Source organism: Lissotriton vulgaris, chromosome 2_1, assembly GCF_964263255.1.
Source record: "Lissotriton vulgaris chromosome 2_1, aLisVul1.2, whole genome shotgun sequence".
Classification (NCBI taxonomy): Eukaryota; Metazoa; Chordata; class Amphibia; order Caudata; family Salamandridae; genus Lissotriton; species Lissotriton vulgaris.
In genome coordinates this window covers 837,138,681-837,155,978 of record NC_141687.1, presented here as the reverse complement: position 1 = coordinate 837,155,978, position 17,298 = coordinate 837,138,681, and the positions used below count along the sequence as shown (strand labels likewise).

The 17,298-nt window shown below is 51.2% G+C and overlaps 1 protein-coding gene across 4 annotated transcripts in view; it reads right to left on the bottom strand.

Moving 5' to 3' along the window:
- HDAC4 (histone deacetylase 4) overlaps nucleotides 1–17,298 on the bottom strand; it is a 1,308,595-nt gene that overhangs the window by 91,092 nt on the left and 1,200,205 nt on the right. For all 4 annotated transcript variants that reach the window (XM_086956254.1, XM_086956256.1, XM_086956255.1 and 1 more), the window contains one exon: nucleotides 1,338–1,471. In XM_086956254.1, the coding sequence (XP_086812380.1) occupies nucleotides 1,338–1,471 (134 nt within the window). The remainder of the gene's footprint in view (nucleotides 1–1,337; nucleotides 1,472–17,298) is intronic.

The following is a 17,298-nucleotide window of genomic DNA, read 5'->3' as shown; positions in this document are numbered from 1 at the left end:
TGGCCCAGTAACCAATGGAAGTGAATGAGAGTATGGTCTGACCAAGTCAAGGGACTAATGTCAAGTACCGGAACTTAAGTGTTAGAAAAAACTGAGTCTAAGGTGTGATCTGTGATGTGAGTGGTCTGAGACACAAACTGCGACATATCCCAACATGACATATACTCTAAAAGAAGTTGGCCAGGCATGTCAGAAGATGTGTCTACCTGTACATTAAGGTCCCCTAGAACAGTACAATTTGAGCATTTCAACATGAATTTCGAAAGGAACTCTGCCAGGGAAGACAAAAACTCCCCTGCATGTCTGGTGGTGGTGGTGGTGGTGATGTGGGCGGTGGGGAGGGAAGTGATAGATTAGTATGCTAGCCAGGATTTTGTTAAGAGGACAATAAGATGCAGAAGCCCAAGGACTAAGCCCCTAAAAGCTCCTTTGTGTCAAAGGTAGCGCAACTAACATACTGTTCGTGCATTAAAGCGATACCACCACCACCTCTCCTCCCATTCTGTCAAGGTGCAACACAGAGTAACCAGCCACAGTGGCCAAAGCTACATCAGGCGCTGAGCTCTCGGACATCCAAGTTTCTCTCAAGGAGAGAGCATGCGTCACCTGTCCGTTTAAGGTGTTATGAGGGCTGCAAGAATATTCAACCCTAAGAGGCACACTGGGTCCCTATAAGCAACCAAACATTACTGATAAGTAAGGGCTGACCTGGGCGAGTTGGATATGTCTGAGCAAAGTGGCTCCCATCTCAGTCAGAGAAGCTGAGAGCCTGTACAGGTGAAATGTTGATTGTGGGTATGCAGACAGACCGCATGGCAGGTGCTGAGCGCAAGCCGAGCGCAGACCAGCTTGCCTTAGCCACATCCACGCACCAGTCTGTTCTAAGTGCCAGCATTCAAACTTTCTCTGCATTAGGCCACTGACCAGTCCAGAAATGCCAGCTGGAGCAGAAAAAAGACTAGGTGAGTCCCCTCCAACTGCCTCGGTAACGTGCAACAGGTTATTTCAAGGATTAAAATGTGCCAAAATGTGTTATTTTAGCAACTTTCTAAGACACATGGTAACCTATACAGTACTGTACAGAATTTAAAAAACAAATAAAACATTCAAAAATAATTATTTCAAAAACTAGCGCTCTTCTATTACACCCATCAGAAACTTCACCAGTAATTACCCTCTAGTCGTAACGGACTGATCAGTCTAACAATATCACTCAACCAGGAACTGTCACATCAGTAACACCACCAGGGTCCCTGCTCTAGTCTCTTTCCTTAACACTACAGCCTTGTCATTACCACCGTTTTACACTCTATATGTCCATCATATTTCTTTGGTACCTCATTTCCCAGCAAAGCAGAAACACATGCTTCAGAGGCGTCACAGATTGCTGTGAGATCATGGCCCCCTTCCAGTGCTAGAACAATACGTCCACCAGCCAGTGCCATCAGCTGCTTTGTCAGGTACCCAAAACCTGCAAAAAGAAGAGATAATCGGAAAATAAAAAAAAGGTATGTGCTTTTTTAAGGAACAAAATAACATTCTGTGAGAATTTTTCAAAATGCTTAGCAAGCTGTAGTACAGCACTCATGGCATTAATGTGAAATGTTTTTAATATTGAAATTTACTAGATCAATCAATCGACCTATACTAGTCATCAGCACAAGGGTAGCAAAGCTGCTATGGCAAGAGAGGAGGCCGCATTTTTAAAATGCTGCACAGCGGTGTTCTACATAGCTTTAAGTAAAATAAAAAGTGTTATGACTCAGTCTGGCCAGGTCTTATCACTTTCTTTATTGTTATTTTATTTTAAGCTATGCACGTACAAACAAATAACATTTTTAATTTTCCCTATAATTAATATACAGTTTATATTTTTGTTCAAATGCCCATTGCAATTGTCAGCGTATCAAAGTGTAGCTTGCTGGAATACTCACCATGTAGAGGCTGTGGTGGTACAACCAGAGCTGCTGACTGTGGAGCTGGTGAACCAGGTTTGAATCTCTGTGCCAGCTTAACATCCTGTGAATCTGGTTAAATCACTTAACCCATGCCTGTAAAAATGAGTGTATTCTTGTGTAATGTAACTGGCGCTCATTTAAAGCACTGCAAGTCCCGTCAACTTTGCGCTATATAAAACAAACTATGAGGCGCCATGTCAAAGATGGCGCCCATGTGAGAGCTCTACAGTGAGTCTCTGCTGCCTGACACTGTTTACCGGTGGACTTGTTGCCTCTTCCTGAGAACTGGGCAGCGCACCCTGCAGGACAATCCCTGGAGACACGGGGTAGAAGATGGGAGGGAGGTGCTGAAAGGGGTTAGTGGAGCACAGCACGCCTCCAAGAACCGGCGACGCATAACGCTCTGGGCCTGTGGTACACCAAAATGGCCGCCACCAGCAGATCCGCAGCCTAACCTGGCTGGATGACCGCGCCTGTGGAGGCTGTGAAGAAAGTACTATGAGGCATCCTCGTCCCCCTGGATTTGCCACCCTCTGATGCAGCACCCGCCCTCTGTGAGCCAGTGTCGCACATCATCTGAGGCCGAGCACTTCTTGCTACTGGTGGTCACTAGCAGCCCTGCAACTAGACACGGCTGGGCTACACATGGGAGGAGACTGCAATAGGAGCACTGCGAGGCCTCCTTCCCACAGCGGCTGCAGCTCCCACTGGGAGTACTGCCTCTGCGTACCGGCTTGATGCCCATAACTCACAGTGAGGCGGGAGACGCTGTTGGTGAGGGTGCCCTCTCCACTAACCAAATTAAGTGGGGGCCCCTGCTGGGACTGGAGAAGGCTCTCCTCGCTGCTGTATTCCATGCACATCCGGGCTGATACTCCTGAAGTTGGTGCTATGGGGCCCACTGCATTGCCCTGAGACCAACAGACACAGCTCTGCGCTGCTATCACCATGGCAGGCCACAGGGCTAAAAGAGACACTACCATAAAAGACCTCCTTACAAAGCTCCCAGCCAAAATGAAAAACCAGACCAGAGAGACCTTGCAATTACCGCCATTGAACCACGAAACATCCACTCAGGACTCCTCAGAGGAACAGGTGCCTGTCACCCGCTTCTTCATAGAGACCCTTTTTACTACGCTCCAGAGAACATTGCCACTCTGCAATAAGATGTGGCCAAAGACGTCTAAGAGGTTAAGTTAGAGGCCACAGAGCTCCTCCAAAGTGTAGACACGCTGGAGCAAGCCAGTGACGCCAGGGAAAAGGAACTCTTATCACTACCGATGAGAACTGCTGGACCTGGTGGGACCAACACCTTGACCTGCAAATACACTTGGAGGACCTTGAAAACAGACTGTGTCTCTCATAACATTCGCATACAAGGTGTTTCACTACAGGAAGATGCAGGGCACCTAGACAAATATGTCACATGCCTCTTCCGACATCTCAACAAACTAGGCAGAAAAGGACAGTCCTGGGCCACACGTATCAGGAGGACACCGTAACATTCGTTCACCCAATGAGATCATCATGGCGGTCGTGTGGGACTGACTCTTGGTTACTTTTGAAGGTGTACAGGTATGGCTGTACGAAGAGCTCTCCCCATCTACATTGCAACGTCTTTCCTTCGGGACAATGGGGTCAAATATAGATGGGGCACACAGTACGTACCATGGCAGAAGCAAAATCAATCCTAGATTTAGGGACTGACCAAGATGAGAACGCCCCCTCAGACAGCTCTCACAAGCTGCCAGGATGCAAGAGGTCTAGCAGCAAGAACAACAACACATCCACAAATCATCCAGGCAAAACTGGAGGGCTCACAGCGAATGAAAGTTACAGAGAACGCTCTGCTCTTCTCCATCACCTTCAACAGCATGAGTGCTCCCCTGACAACCTCTCCATGATGGCAACCTCACAGTACGTCCTTGGAGAGGCTACCCATAGACAAGCTCACTACCTAAGGCTGCACAAACTATGCCTGGCTTGAACCTGAAGGGGAATTTCACGCCCCTGTCCTTGCACCCACCTAACTCCTCAGTTCTGTATGATCACCAGGCAAGTGGAGCCTCCATCTACCTTTATTATACGTCTTGAGACACTCCGGACATGGCCACAACCCCGGTGCATACTGGTGCATTGACTCCCATCGAGGGAGTAGTGTTCTCTGGTTGCATTCCGGTTCTCCTCCCTCCCCCATCCATGGACCAGCTTCCAAGATATCAAATACCTATAGAGGTGGACAACTGATCATCTGGCCCATGTGCCTACACATCTGTCTCTCCCTGCGCCTCCACTAGCTGCAAGCCCATGCACCCACACCATGATTAAAATACTGAGTCTAAATGTCCAAGGCCACAACTCACCGTCAAAAAGACTGGCACTACCAATGCGATTTCAGACCACTCTCCGATTTCGGTTGGACTATCCGCCGCATGTTATCCCGCATCACACAGGGCATGGTGTTTGAACCCCAAGCTACTAACGTACAATTCTACTGTTAAAGAGCTCAGGAAAGTACTCACCAGTTTAGTGCGTGCGTACGAACGATAACTCAAACACTCCCATCGTACTTCTGTGGGATACCCTGAAGGCAGTTCTCCGAGGTGTGCTGAGCGCTATATCGCAAAGACTTGAATCCAGGAGGGAGAAACTAGTGGCCTTGGAAACCGAGGTACGGGATTTAGAAAACGTTCACAAGCTATATGGCTCTCATAAGGTGAGGAGGCAACTCACCCTTGCTAGGAAGCAACTTTTTTGTTTCAAGTCTTTTTTTATTTTTTTAAAAAGATCGCACTTCACAGGACCAGAGGTACACAGCGTTAAGCCTACAACCCTAGCCAGGGCCGGCCGCGTGCTCGAATAGTGCATGCAATTTGCTAATACTCTATATAGAAGGTGAGATGATACACAGCGTTACGCCTACAACCCACAAGGGGCCGGCCGCATTCTGTAATGCATATAATGGCATAGTCTGGTCCCGTTTGGAGGGAGACCCCTAGTGTACACCCTCGTAACAGACGGGCAACGCGCCCAGATTCAACAATCGGTCCAACAGGGCCCTAGAATCCGCAGAGCAGCGGAGAAAATGGAAGAAAAGGATAGACGATAGGAGATAGACGAAGAGAAAGAGGAGAGACAGTGCAGGAAGAGTAAGAGTAGTGTGCGCTGGGGATGAGAGACCAAGGCATGAAGGCCATTCCAGTGGCGGCCATGGTGGAATCGCTACGCAGGAGAGCGGCTAGGGTATAAATCTGCTTGGGTCCGAGGGAATGACAGCATCCATGAAAAGGTGCAGCGTTCTCAATTTGGTGGGCATATGGCGGGCATTTTCTACCGTGAATAGGTATTTAATTAAAGGTTGCCAAACAGCTTTGAAGCGTGTATCGCGTGCCTGCAGTCGCGCTGTGAAGAGCTTCATAGTGGCAACATGCCATAAACGCACAAACCAGGCAGCGGTTGGAAGGGCCTCAGATTTTTTCCAATACAGAGCAATAAGCTGCTTAGCTGCTCCTAGCATTTGAAGCGCCAAAATCCAATCACTCCTGGTGAGCGCCTTCAGGCCAGCAGGTTTGATGCCTAGCAAAACCGCACTGGGATCCTCAGGCAAAGGGAACCACAGCACCCTCCTGATGTGGCTAAAGACCTCCTTCCAGAGTATAGTCAACAGCGGGCAGGCCCACCAGATGTGAATGAAGTCCCTGTTGCAGATCGGCATTTCCAGCACAAGGGGGAGGATGAAGGGAACATCCTGTGAAGGCGTTGGGGCGTGTAGTACCACTGAGTCATGAGCTTATAAGTGTTTTCCCGTTACGGAATGCTACAGTATACTTTGGGAATGTCCCTGCACAGCCTACTCCACTGCGCAGGAGAAATATCCGCGTCCAACATTTCCTGCCAGCAGTGTTGAAAGGGGTGGGAGGGCGGTATCCGTGGATGTTGCAAAATCTGGTAGATTCGGGATATAAGCCCCTTTGACTCAATGGGGCGTTGGGCCAGTGGCTCAAAGGGAGTGAAGTCCCGCGTAGCTGCCTGATGCATGTCCTCCGCAGAAACCCAGTGCCTCAGCTGGGCATATTGTAGCCCCGCTGTCAAAGGGACTCGGAACTCTTCCCTGCATTGAGCAAAGGATTTAAGCGCACCCGCCTCGAACAGGTCCATTATAACCCGGCAGTCCTGTTGTGACCATTTGGGAAGGACAGATTCCCCTCTATCGGAGTGTGTGGCGAGGGAGAGGTCGTGAGGCGTCTGTGCACAGCTACTTTATCCCAAATGTCCAGGACCGTTTTTGTGGGTATCGCAACATAGGTGCTCTGAGAGCGCGCCGCCCGGTGGTGCCAGGCAAGATCTCAGATAGCTTGCCCCCTCACGGCTCGGTCCATGTGTAACCATCCCTTCTCACTCTCTGTTACCACCCACTCCACTACGTACCGAAGATGTGCGGCCCAATAGTAGTCCACTAGGTTGGGACATGCCAGTCCCCTCTATCCCTCGGCGCCATCAGGAGCTTCTGCGAGAACCGGGGTCTCTTCCTGCCCCAAATAAAGTTTGCGTGGTCACGCTGGAGGCTGCGTATACAATGTAACGGAATGGGGGTGGGGAGGCATTGAAAGAGATAAGATTTTGGGAAGTACCGACATTTTGATGGCGTTGAGTCGGCCCAGCCACGACAGCAGCAGTGGCCGACACCGCCTCAGATCTTCAAGCACTGACCTGCGACAGTCTTGCCAATTAGCTTGCGTCCACGTGTCAAGAGAGGGAGTCACTTGGAGGCCGAGGTAGCGAATGGAGTGGGTGGCCCACTGGTATGGGACCAGGCTCTCCAGAAGGGAGATTTCGTCATGCGGGATGGTTAAGTTGAGTGCCCAAGACTTACTATGATTCATTTTGAGGCCAGTAGTATGTTCAAAAAGGCACAGCACAGTATGGGGGGCTGGGAGGGCGCTCGGGGGCGCGCTAAGGAGAGAATAAGATCATCCGCAAACAAAGCCACCTTGTTCTCACGTCCCCCCATGTGGATGCCATGTATATCGGGCGCCTGGCGGATCATCTCTGCCAGTGGTTCCACCACAAGGGCAAATAACAGAGGTGAGAGGGGGCACCTCTGTCTAGTACCCCTATAAATGGTGAACGGCTCCGTGAGCCGGCCATTGACCCTAATCCTAGCCTGTGGGGCAAGATATGGTGCCATGATCCGGGTGATCATGTTCTGGCCTAGTCCAATTTTACCTAACACCGCCCGCAGGAAAGTCCAGTCCACGCGATCGAAGGCCTTCTCCGCATCCAACGAGAGAAGGCATGCCGGGATCCCCCAGTGATGCGCCTTACCCACTAAGTGCGCTATTTTGCGTACATTATCCGCCCCCTGCCGATTGCGGATAAAGCCAAATTGGTCTGGATCCACCAGGCCCGGCATATAGGGGTCCAGACGCTTCGCCAAGAGTTTGGTGTAAATTTTGAGGTCGTGTTTAGCAGAGCAATGGGGTGATACGACGCACACTGTGTGGGTCTTTCCCTGGCTTTAAAATCAATGCTATCTCAGCCATACCCATATCCTGGGACGTCCCTTCAGTGTCTGTAAAGGAGTTATACAGCCTTAAGAGATGCGGCCAAAGCTGGGACTGGAACATGCGATAGAAAGATAGGGGCAGACCATCCGGTCCCGGAGTCTTTCCAAGGGGAAGAGCCTTCATGTCTGCTAGTACCTCTTCTTGAGTAATGGGGCCTTCCAGGGTCTTAGCATAGTGCAAGTGTAACATCGCTCCCGTGTAATTATTCAGGACGTCTGTCACCACCTCCGGAGACGGTGGATCCTACTGATATAATGCCGAATAGTAGGTCTGGAACGCCTCGCGCTTATCCCCCTCCAAGGTGACCTTCGTCCCATCTGGACACTGGACAGTCGCTATATGAGCCATAGCCGCACGCAGCCTTAACCTCCCTGCAAGCAACTTGCCCACCTTGTCCCCCCCTCATAGTACTTCTGCTTTAGGGCCAGTCGAGATTTTTCTGCTTTGTTAGTGCGCAACAGTCTGAGTTGCCCTCTAAGGTTGGCGAGGCGCATCCTAGATGCTAACAAGGGGCCACCCTGATCCAGTCACTCCTCCAATTGTCTGTCTGTCGCCAGTCTATCCTCCAGGGCCCCAGCCTCACGCGCCCTGGCAATCGAAAGAGTGGTTATATGACCTCTCATGGTTGCCTTGAAGGCGTCCCACACCACAGGGAAGGGCGTCTCTGGGAGATCATTGGTAGCGAAGTAGGAGTCCATGGCAGTTCTAATGCTGTCCACATCTGCCGGGTCTCTAAGAATACCGGGTGGCAAGCGCCACTGCGATTCGCGGGTAGAGGAAGCGGTCGGGTCCTGAAGGAGCAACTCAACATGCACATGGTCTGAAAGCGAAATATCAGACATGGAGGCCCCCAACATATCGCGCAGCAGGGCGTGGGAAACAAATAAATAATCAATCCGGGAGTACGAGCGATGGGCGTGGGAATAAAATGAGTAGTCTCTCAAGTCCGGGGAGTAATAGCGCCACGCATCAAACAGTCCCAATTCCGTTACTTGAGTACGCGATGCGGAGGACATGGCCCGGCGCCACTGAACATGGCATCACTACAGTCCACTGTTGGGTCCAAGACTAAGTTAAAATCCCCTCCTAGGATCAGCAAGGGGTCTCCCAGCGGGACATGATCTTCCAGGAGCGACTGAAGATACCGATCCTGCATCTGGTTGGGTGCATACACATTACACAGAGTAAAGGTGCGCCGGCCAATCACCACACTCACCCTAAGAAAGCGCCAGTCCCCACTCCTGAAGGGCCCGACCCCCTCCCCCCCGCCTGATGCCAGCCCTGCATAGTATTGCCACACCTGCTGTCTTAGTGTCTGCCGCTGCCCAAAATTGGAGGGGATATCTGGTGTGAGCCATGCTTCGAACATCGGCCTGCAAGAGGTGGGTTTCCTGCAAAAATATGATATCTGGACTCTGTTGCAGGAGATATCGCCACGTCTGGCGCCGCTTATTAGGAGAGTTCAGGCCCTTGACGTTTAGCATTGAAACCTTCAAAGGCCTGGGTATGTTAGCTGTCATAGTATGAGCCAGTCAGAACCCACCCGCGCCTCCCCCTCCCGCCCTTGCGCAGCCCCGCAGGGTATGCCTCTTGCCCCACTCCATACTGAGTGTCGCTGTCGTATCTACCCCCACCCAACGCACACTAAGGAAAGGAAAGAGAGCGGAAGCAATGGAAAGCAAAGTGCGGAAAGGCAGAGAAAAGAGAAGGGAGGAAGAAGAGGAAGGGAGGAAGAAGAGAAAGAGGAAAGAAAGCCAGCACGAGACAAGTAGAAAGAGAAAAGAGCAAAAGGACAAGAAGCGACCAAACCGGCCTCAAAAGATAGTATAACCATAACGGCCAACAGGGTCTCACTTCTCTGACCCACGTACAGGGCATCCTACACCCAAGGGTTTGGATACTCTCAGGGATGTCACTCCCTTAGGGACAGTTCGGGGTGGGTCCGCAGTAGCCTTGCAGCTCTACCATCAGGGAGCCCCCGCCACCCCCACCCTCCCAACCAGGAGCCGGGGCATAAGGTGGGACATGCTACAGAATACCACCCATCGGGGTGAGAGGAACCTGCCGGGGGAGCGGGTAATCTGTTGTTCAGTTGCAAGCCACTCCTCTGATCATGGTGTAGAGGGGTGCGATGGCGTTGGACAGTGGTCCAAGTTGGTTTGGCTGGCATCCGTTCCTGTCTTCGTGGGCGGGATGGGCTTGCCGGCGGCAACGTTGGTATATGAAGGAGCTGCGCCCCCTCTGAGAAGGTCCGTATCACTCTTCTCCTGCTCTCCCACTGGAAAATGAGAGCAAAGGGGTGGCCACATTGGTAAGAAATGCCCAAGGTTCGCAGTTTTTCTGTCACTGGCTTGAAGGCACGTCGTCGCTTCAGAGTGTTGGGCGCCTGAAATATCTGTATTTTGTGCCCCTGGTATCGGAGGTCCGGTTTATCACGGGCCCCTCTCCAGATGGCTTCATTCTCTGTAAAGAAATGGACCCGCGTCAGGATGTCTGGAAGGAGGCACGATCGCCCGAGGGCCCAGAACTTGGTGCGCCCAGTCCAAAGTCGGTGGAGAAGCATTCTCATCGCCCCACACCTCATGGAGGAGCTGCGCCACATACGTTAGAATGTCCTTCCCCTCTTCACCGATGGGAACTCCCCAGATGCAGAGATTGCTCCAGCGGCTTCTATTCTCCAAATCCTCCTGTTTGACTTGCAGCTCTATATTCTGCTCCTCCAGAACCGCCAGGCGCTTCCACAGCTGCTCCTGATCTTCTGTGCGGGCATCCATCGTTTTTTCAAGTCCATCCACCCGATCCCCCAAGTCTGTGACTTCCCTCCGAAGCTCCGTCACGCAGGTGTGCACCTCGGATCTGAGGGAACCGATCTCCATCTTAAGCTCTGTCATGAAATAGGTCATAAACGCCTGAGTGACCGGCATAGAGTCCCCCGCCGCCTGGGAAGAGCCCTCAGAGGCCGTCAACGCCCCCGCCTTACCCCACATCGCCATGACAGAATTGTCTCTGGGGGCCGAGGCAGGGTCCGCCTTAACCCCCCTGGAGCGCGTCATCGCCAGCCCTGGAGTGGCCCGGAGGCAGTCAGAGAATGCAGCCACAGCACGCCTAGCACAAGGTAATTAGGGGCCTCCCCAACTTGGCGCCTTTCATCAGGTACGGTCCAAAGCCTCAGCCCCAGAACAGTAGGCAGGGTATCGGGGCCCAGGTCCCTGCTCGTCTGCTCACTGGCGCCTAGGCTCGGGAAGCCTCCCTTTGTCCCTCCCCTCCTCATGTAAGGCTTGAGCAGGGGGACACAGCTGTCATAGGTGGCGAATCTGCCCCCCAAGGACACCAACCGCAAATGGTCAGAACTCAAGACTGCTAGGCGGGGCGCAGATGATATGCTCAACCCCCCGCGACACACAAACAGAGGGCTCAGGAGGCCATATGGGTTCAGGCCCAGGCCTCCGCCGTCCGGCCACGCCTCCAGCTGGCAGATCGTAGGGCTCCCGCCGCAATCCGGGGACCATAGGCGACACCATAGCTGCGGGGCTCCGTCGCCCTCAATCCGCTCTCCTCTGGCACACCCCTCCTCAGCTGCTGACGCGGGGGAGGCCTATGCAGGCACCCGGGAACCAGAGATCCCCAGGCCCAAGCAGGCCGCACCAAGTGCTCCTTCGGGCAGGCCACAAGGTGGCGGCTCCCGCCTCCGCGTATCCCCTGCTGGACTCTCAAGGAGGGTCCCCAGGGGTCGGGCGTCTGCCTCACATAAGACTCTCCGTCAGGGGCCCGCCTGTGCAGAGGGTCCCGTGGTCACCACAGGGCCACAGTAGCTCCCCCGCACTTCCGCCACTTTAGCGGGACCAACCCAGCCGCCAGGGCCGCCCACTGTGCAAGGCCGCAACTGGAGGTCCAAGAGAAAGCCCCCATCACCTTCTCCCCGCGCAGCTCACCACCTGTCGGAGGGGTGTGGGGTGGGGGGTGGGGTGAGGGGGAAGCTTCAATCCCGGTCGAGCCTTCGCTTCCCAGCCGTATCTCCAGCCTGCAGGCCGCAGGTTTCCCGCCAGCCGTCGTCCGGGGGCCAGAGGTGGCACCGCAACTGCGGGGCTCCAGTCACCCCCAGGTCGCACTCCGCCGGCACTCCTCCGTAGCTGCTGACACCGGGGGCCTATGCAGGTACCCGGGGCTCAGGGACCCCCAGGCTCAGGCAAATCGCACCAGGAGCTCCACCAGACAGTGCACAAAATGGCGGCTCCCGCCTCCGAGCCGTTGTATGTTCCCCGCCAGCTTCTCGAGGGGGGACACCACAAAGCAGGATTCCTCCGCAACTCCGGTTCCGTGGCTCACCACAGACAGCTCTCACCCCGGGGCATCTCCAGTCAGGCCACGCCCCCCCTAGGAAGCAACTTTAAGCCCTTGACATGGACAGGGCAGAGACTGCTATTCTCCGTACCAAAAAGAGGTATTACACCAGTGGAAACAAGGCAGGTAGGCTGCTAACGCATCGGCTGCGCGCCCAAGTGCATAGGAACAAGATTCAGGGGATATGCGAGCCTTCTGGCCAGAGACTTCACAAAGATACAGCTACAGCCCAGGTGTTTGACAGGTTTTATGCAGACCTGTACACTAAGTGTCGAGGTAGCAGCTTTCTCAAGCACCCACTGTGCACATTCCAGCACAAGATGCTCTCCTTTTGGAGGAAGACATCCGAGAGGACATGGTCCAAACGGTTACTCCTAAACTTCAGCCAGGCAAAGCCCCATGGCAAGATGGCTTCACACTCGCTTTCTATAAGGTATTCGCTACTCAACTAGCACCTATCCTTACCTGCCTCTATAACTCATTTAGAGACACAGGCACACTTACAGATGCTATGAAAATGGTGGTTATCTCTGTGATCTCCAAGCCACGGAAAGAACCAACCAATTGCATATGTTATCGCCCCATATCTTTACTAAATGTTGATTCCAAACTCTTTATTGGCACATTGGCCACTCTCCTCAATCCTTATTTGCAGGGACTGATAGACCCCAACCAAGGTGGGTTTATCCCGGAGCGCGACTGCAGCGATAATACAGTGACAGTTGCATCTCATCGAGAAAACAGAGAGCTCCTGGAAGTCAGACTTACTCATATTGATTGATGCCTAAAAGGCTTTTGACCAGGTGCACTGGCCTTTTCTCTGTCTGGTGCCCAAATTGGGAATTTGATTCAAGAGATGGGTCTGGTGCAATTATGCAGGCCTCCCACAACCTGTGTCTGCACTGATCTCCGGGCGCTTTCCAATAGCGGCAGTACCCGACAAGGTTGCCGCCTGTCCCCTCTCCTATGTGCGCTGTATACTGAGCCTCTTGCATAGCGATTTCACAGGAATGCATAAATCATGGACATCTCATTTGGCTGCCAGGAGCCGGACATAGCGCTCTACGTGGATGACGTTATGGTAGCCTTAACCCAACCATACACCTCTCTCCCAGCACTAATACAAGAACTAGATGCCTTTGGCAGAGTATCTGGCTTTAAAGTCGACCTATGGACGCCACAAATCCTGAACCACATGGTCCCCCAAAGCGACAAACTCCACTTGGAATGCCTCTTCCACCTCCCCTGGCCCATCAATGGGAACTATACCTCAGGTTAAAAATCCGCCCACCACAGGTAAAAGAGTGGACCACAACTACAATAACTTAGAGACGACTACCCGCACCAACCTGCAGAAAAGGAAAGGGGGAACCATTTCATGGCTGGGTAGGATAGCAGCCCAAGATCCTCTGTGTGATGCAGACCATTCCTCTCCAAACGCCCAAGCAGGTCCTGGGGAAGTTACAGAATCTGCTATAAAAGTACATATGGGACAGCAAGAAGCAGTCAATGGCCTGAAAGAGAGTCTGTCTTTTGTTAGAGGACTTTGGGCGGGGATGCCACATCTACAACATTACTACCAGGAAGCCCAACTCCGTCACATGGTGGAATGGAATAGACTCCTTACCGAAAAACACTGGGGCTTTATCGATCAAACAATAGAGGGGATCCACATTTAGAAAAATCCATTGGCTATAAAAGAAACACAGCTTTCCACTCTACATATCATCCATCACTTGTGATAGTCAGACTTCCCCGGCAGTTGTCCACCCACATCTCCCCAAACTCACCGATCATAGGCAATCCTGCCTCCCCCGCCCCCGCTATGCAGGCCAGCTTGTTTCTTCCTTGACAAGAGGAAAAACTGCAAACGAGTTAGTGACCTCTTCAAACACTTAGGCTTATGGACTTTCCCCAAATTTGGGCAAGCTATAGTATCCCAGCAGATGAACAATAGCATTACGTAGCTCTCAAGCACTAGTTAACTCACCCTCTGATCTGCCCTCACACAGCACAACCCTTCACCCCATTTGAAAAGTGGCACATCACATGCCACAACAATAAGAGTATCCTTTTGGACATATATGCCTTTTTTTAATGCTCCACTGGAGCCCAGTAAGTCTCCTGTGCAGAGGCAATTGGAGACTGGATTAGAATGCACCTTGAGGCTCAGGGAATGGACCGGCATCACACTCAGGTCCCACTCTTCTTCCCATAGTGCAAAGAGACACTGCTTAGGATAGTACATTATTGGTACTATACCCTGGTTACACAGGTCCGATGGCGACGGACAGATGGAAGCTGCTGGCGCAAATGTGGCAACACAGGAACGCTGACCCACATACCGTGGCACTCCCCCAAGCTTAAAAGGTACTGGGAAGAAGTGCTGGCAGATATTAATGAGATATACTAAACCGATGTTCCAAACCTGCCCAGCTAGGTCCTATTTGGACTTCCTAAAGTCCTGACCTACCATGTGTGCTCATATAAAGGTAGGAGCATTACCTTGTTACTCTGTGCGACCAAACAAGTCATCCCTGCACGGACACAACTTCCACCCACACTGACAGGGTGCATCAACTGTGGGACCTACTAGGAATGGAAAAATTGACTGCTGTCCTTGAAGACAACCTCCCACATTTTGATAAAACTTTGGGCTCATGTATCTTATTCCTGGCATAGAAGTTCTGCAAAATCACATGCCCGGCGTAACTACAGTCGACGACCACTTGGGCCACAACCCAGCTTGCTGACGTTTTGGGCAAGATATCTGCCAAGCCCTCAGATGGACCCACCAAACTGTTTATGGCAAGAAGCAAAATGGTAACAGACTCTTCACCTATCCTGAACCCGTCCTACCCTCACAACCTATACCCGTTCTCATTTAAGCATTAACGTGTTGTCCCTTGTTGCTCCTTATTCCTGCCTACCTCCTGTCCCTATTTCTTACCTCACCGGCTGCTGGATGTAGGTAAGAGTTTCTGTTTGTATGCATTCTAAAATTAATAAAAGATTTGAACCATAAAAAACCCTACGCTGGGTGGGGAAAGGAAACAGTGGTGGTAGTGAGGTGGTGGGAGGGACAGGCCAACAACAAACAGGGAAGGCGTATGCAGCGACAGAACTGAGGTGGTGGTAGGGACGGGCAAGCAACACAGAATGCAGACAGTGGGAAGAAAATCAAAGTAAATAATAAACACATCATACATACAAACAGGATAAACATTTTATTTTTGATGTAATTAATATGCAGTTTATATTCTTGAACAAATACCCATTGCAATTACCAGCATGTCAAAGTGTAGCTAGCTGAAACACTGAGCATGGAGATGCTGGGACTTTACGACCAGAGCTGCTGACTTTGGAGCTGTGGAACCAAGTTCAAGTCAGTGCTGGCTCAACATCCTGTGATTCTGGGAAAATGACTTAATATCCCCATGCCTGTTTAATGAATGTGTCTTTGTGTAATTTAAATAGTTTTATGTAAAGCACTCCAAGCCCTTCCAGTCGACTTTGCACTATATAAAACAAGCTATGACTAGCCACGGGGTGGGGAAGGGGCATGCAGTAAAGGGAGCGAAGTGGTGAGAGGGACAGCCCAGCAACAATCGGAGAAGGGGGTTTCAGCGATGGAAGAGAGGTGGTGGTTGGGATGGGCAGGCAATGAACAGAATGTGAACGATGAAAAGTTCACACAAAAAAAAAATCAAGTAGGGTACAAGTGCACGGCCAGTGGAAAGACATTGGCTGCTGGAAGCAGTACTAGGCCCAAGCCCCACAGCAAGAACAAAGATGTGAAGCTGAGCAAGAAGCTGAAGGCAGAAGGAGGCACTGACCAAGAGGAAGAAAGTAAATGAGCCAGTAGGAAGAAAGGAAACAAGAGTGACATGGGAGACAACCAGTGGTAAGTAATGGTAAGCAATAGGTAGCTCTAATACTCTTTGAGGAATTCTTTTCTTGTTACAAGAGATTTCTCAAGCTCAGCGCAAGCGCAATGTAGGCTAAATCTAAAAACGGAGGTAGCCACATGATAGAGCAGACTGAATGAATTAACTTGGCATTAGTAAAGCGCAACAATGACCTCGAGAGGCATCTCTGTGCTAACAAAATAGAGAAACTTGTCCCCCCAGAAAATAAGCACTTAAGATTGAGTTTACAGCCATGTTTTCATAAGCTTTTAGAAAGTAGCAATTTTGGTAGCTTGCTTTAGAGAGAGTAGAAGACCGAACACCGATATAGATCAGCTCTCCCCCCACCCACAACCATTTTGTGACGACCTTCAGGATAGCTAGAAGAATATTACAGGCAGATTTCAAAGTTCTTGGTGGCCAGTAGGAAACAAAACGATCAGAAAGGAATTTGGGAATAGGCCCTGTACACACAACAGCTAAAACTTAGTTTTTTTAAATGTTTAAATCTGTTTTTTATTGTTGCAAAGAAAAATAATAAGAGCGTACATTCCGAGAGAAAATCTCTCTAATTTGCACAATAAGAAATACAACTTTTAAATCCCGGTGAAAGGAAAAGAAAGAGTAAGACAGACACCATCCCACGCACCACTCCTCTTCCCCACCTCGAGTACCTCCACCCACCTAATCCAGGTACCATTAGCTATGTGAACTGTATTATCAGGAAAGTTGCATGATTCACTTATACATTTTCAACATTTTAGGTGTGTCCAGTTCAGCTAAGTGGAGTAGCCGCAGGTAACGGGGACATGTCAATTCTCTAAATTCCTTGGTTAACAAGGCTAGGAAGGGCTGCCAAATTGTTCGAAAAGTCTGATCCCCTGATGTCAGTAATAGGGTGAGCGTTTCCATCCCCAATATGTCCCACAGGCGTCTAAGCCATGGCAGATAAGTCTGAACGTTGGTTGAACCCCAGGTGCCAAAATGGTCTGGTGAGCGGCCCCCAGAACTGTGCTGATTTGACGCCCTCTAAGGGACGCAAGTGGATAGGCGAGTGTGTTAGGAAGTCCTAAAAGTATGTACAATGGATATCTAGGGAGCCAAGCAGAGAAACCGGTATCAATATCGTCCAAGACTGAAGCCCAGAATGTTGCTAGTCCCGGACAATTACAGAGTAGGTGCATTAGCGTGCCTTTAGCCTAACATGGACGCCAACATGCGTCACTGTGGGTTGAATTCCCCTTGTGTAGTCGCACCGGAGTTAGGTACCAGTAGGAGGTAACTATGACCGCCGTTTCGGTGCTTGCCATGTTGTAAGTGGTATGTCGAGCTCGGTGGTAGATATCACGCCATTCCTTCGGGGTGAGAGAATGGCCGAGTTTGGACTCCCAGCGCTTCTGCGAGGGGGATTTATCAGTGGTCTTTGAGGGGGGAAGGGGGGTATATGACGGACACAACTCCAATATGATGCATTTATCTGTATTTTTACCCAAGAGCCATTTCTCGCATGGAGTCAGTGGCCTC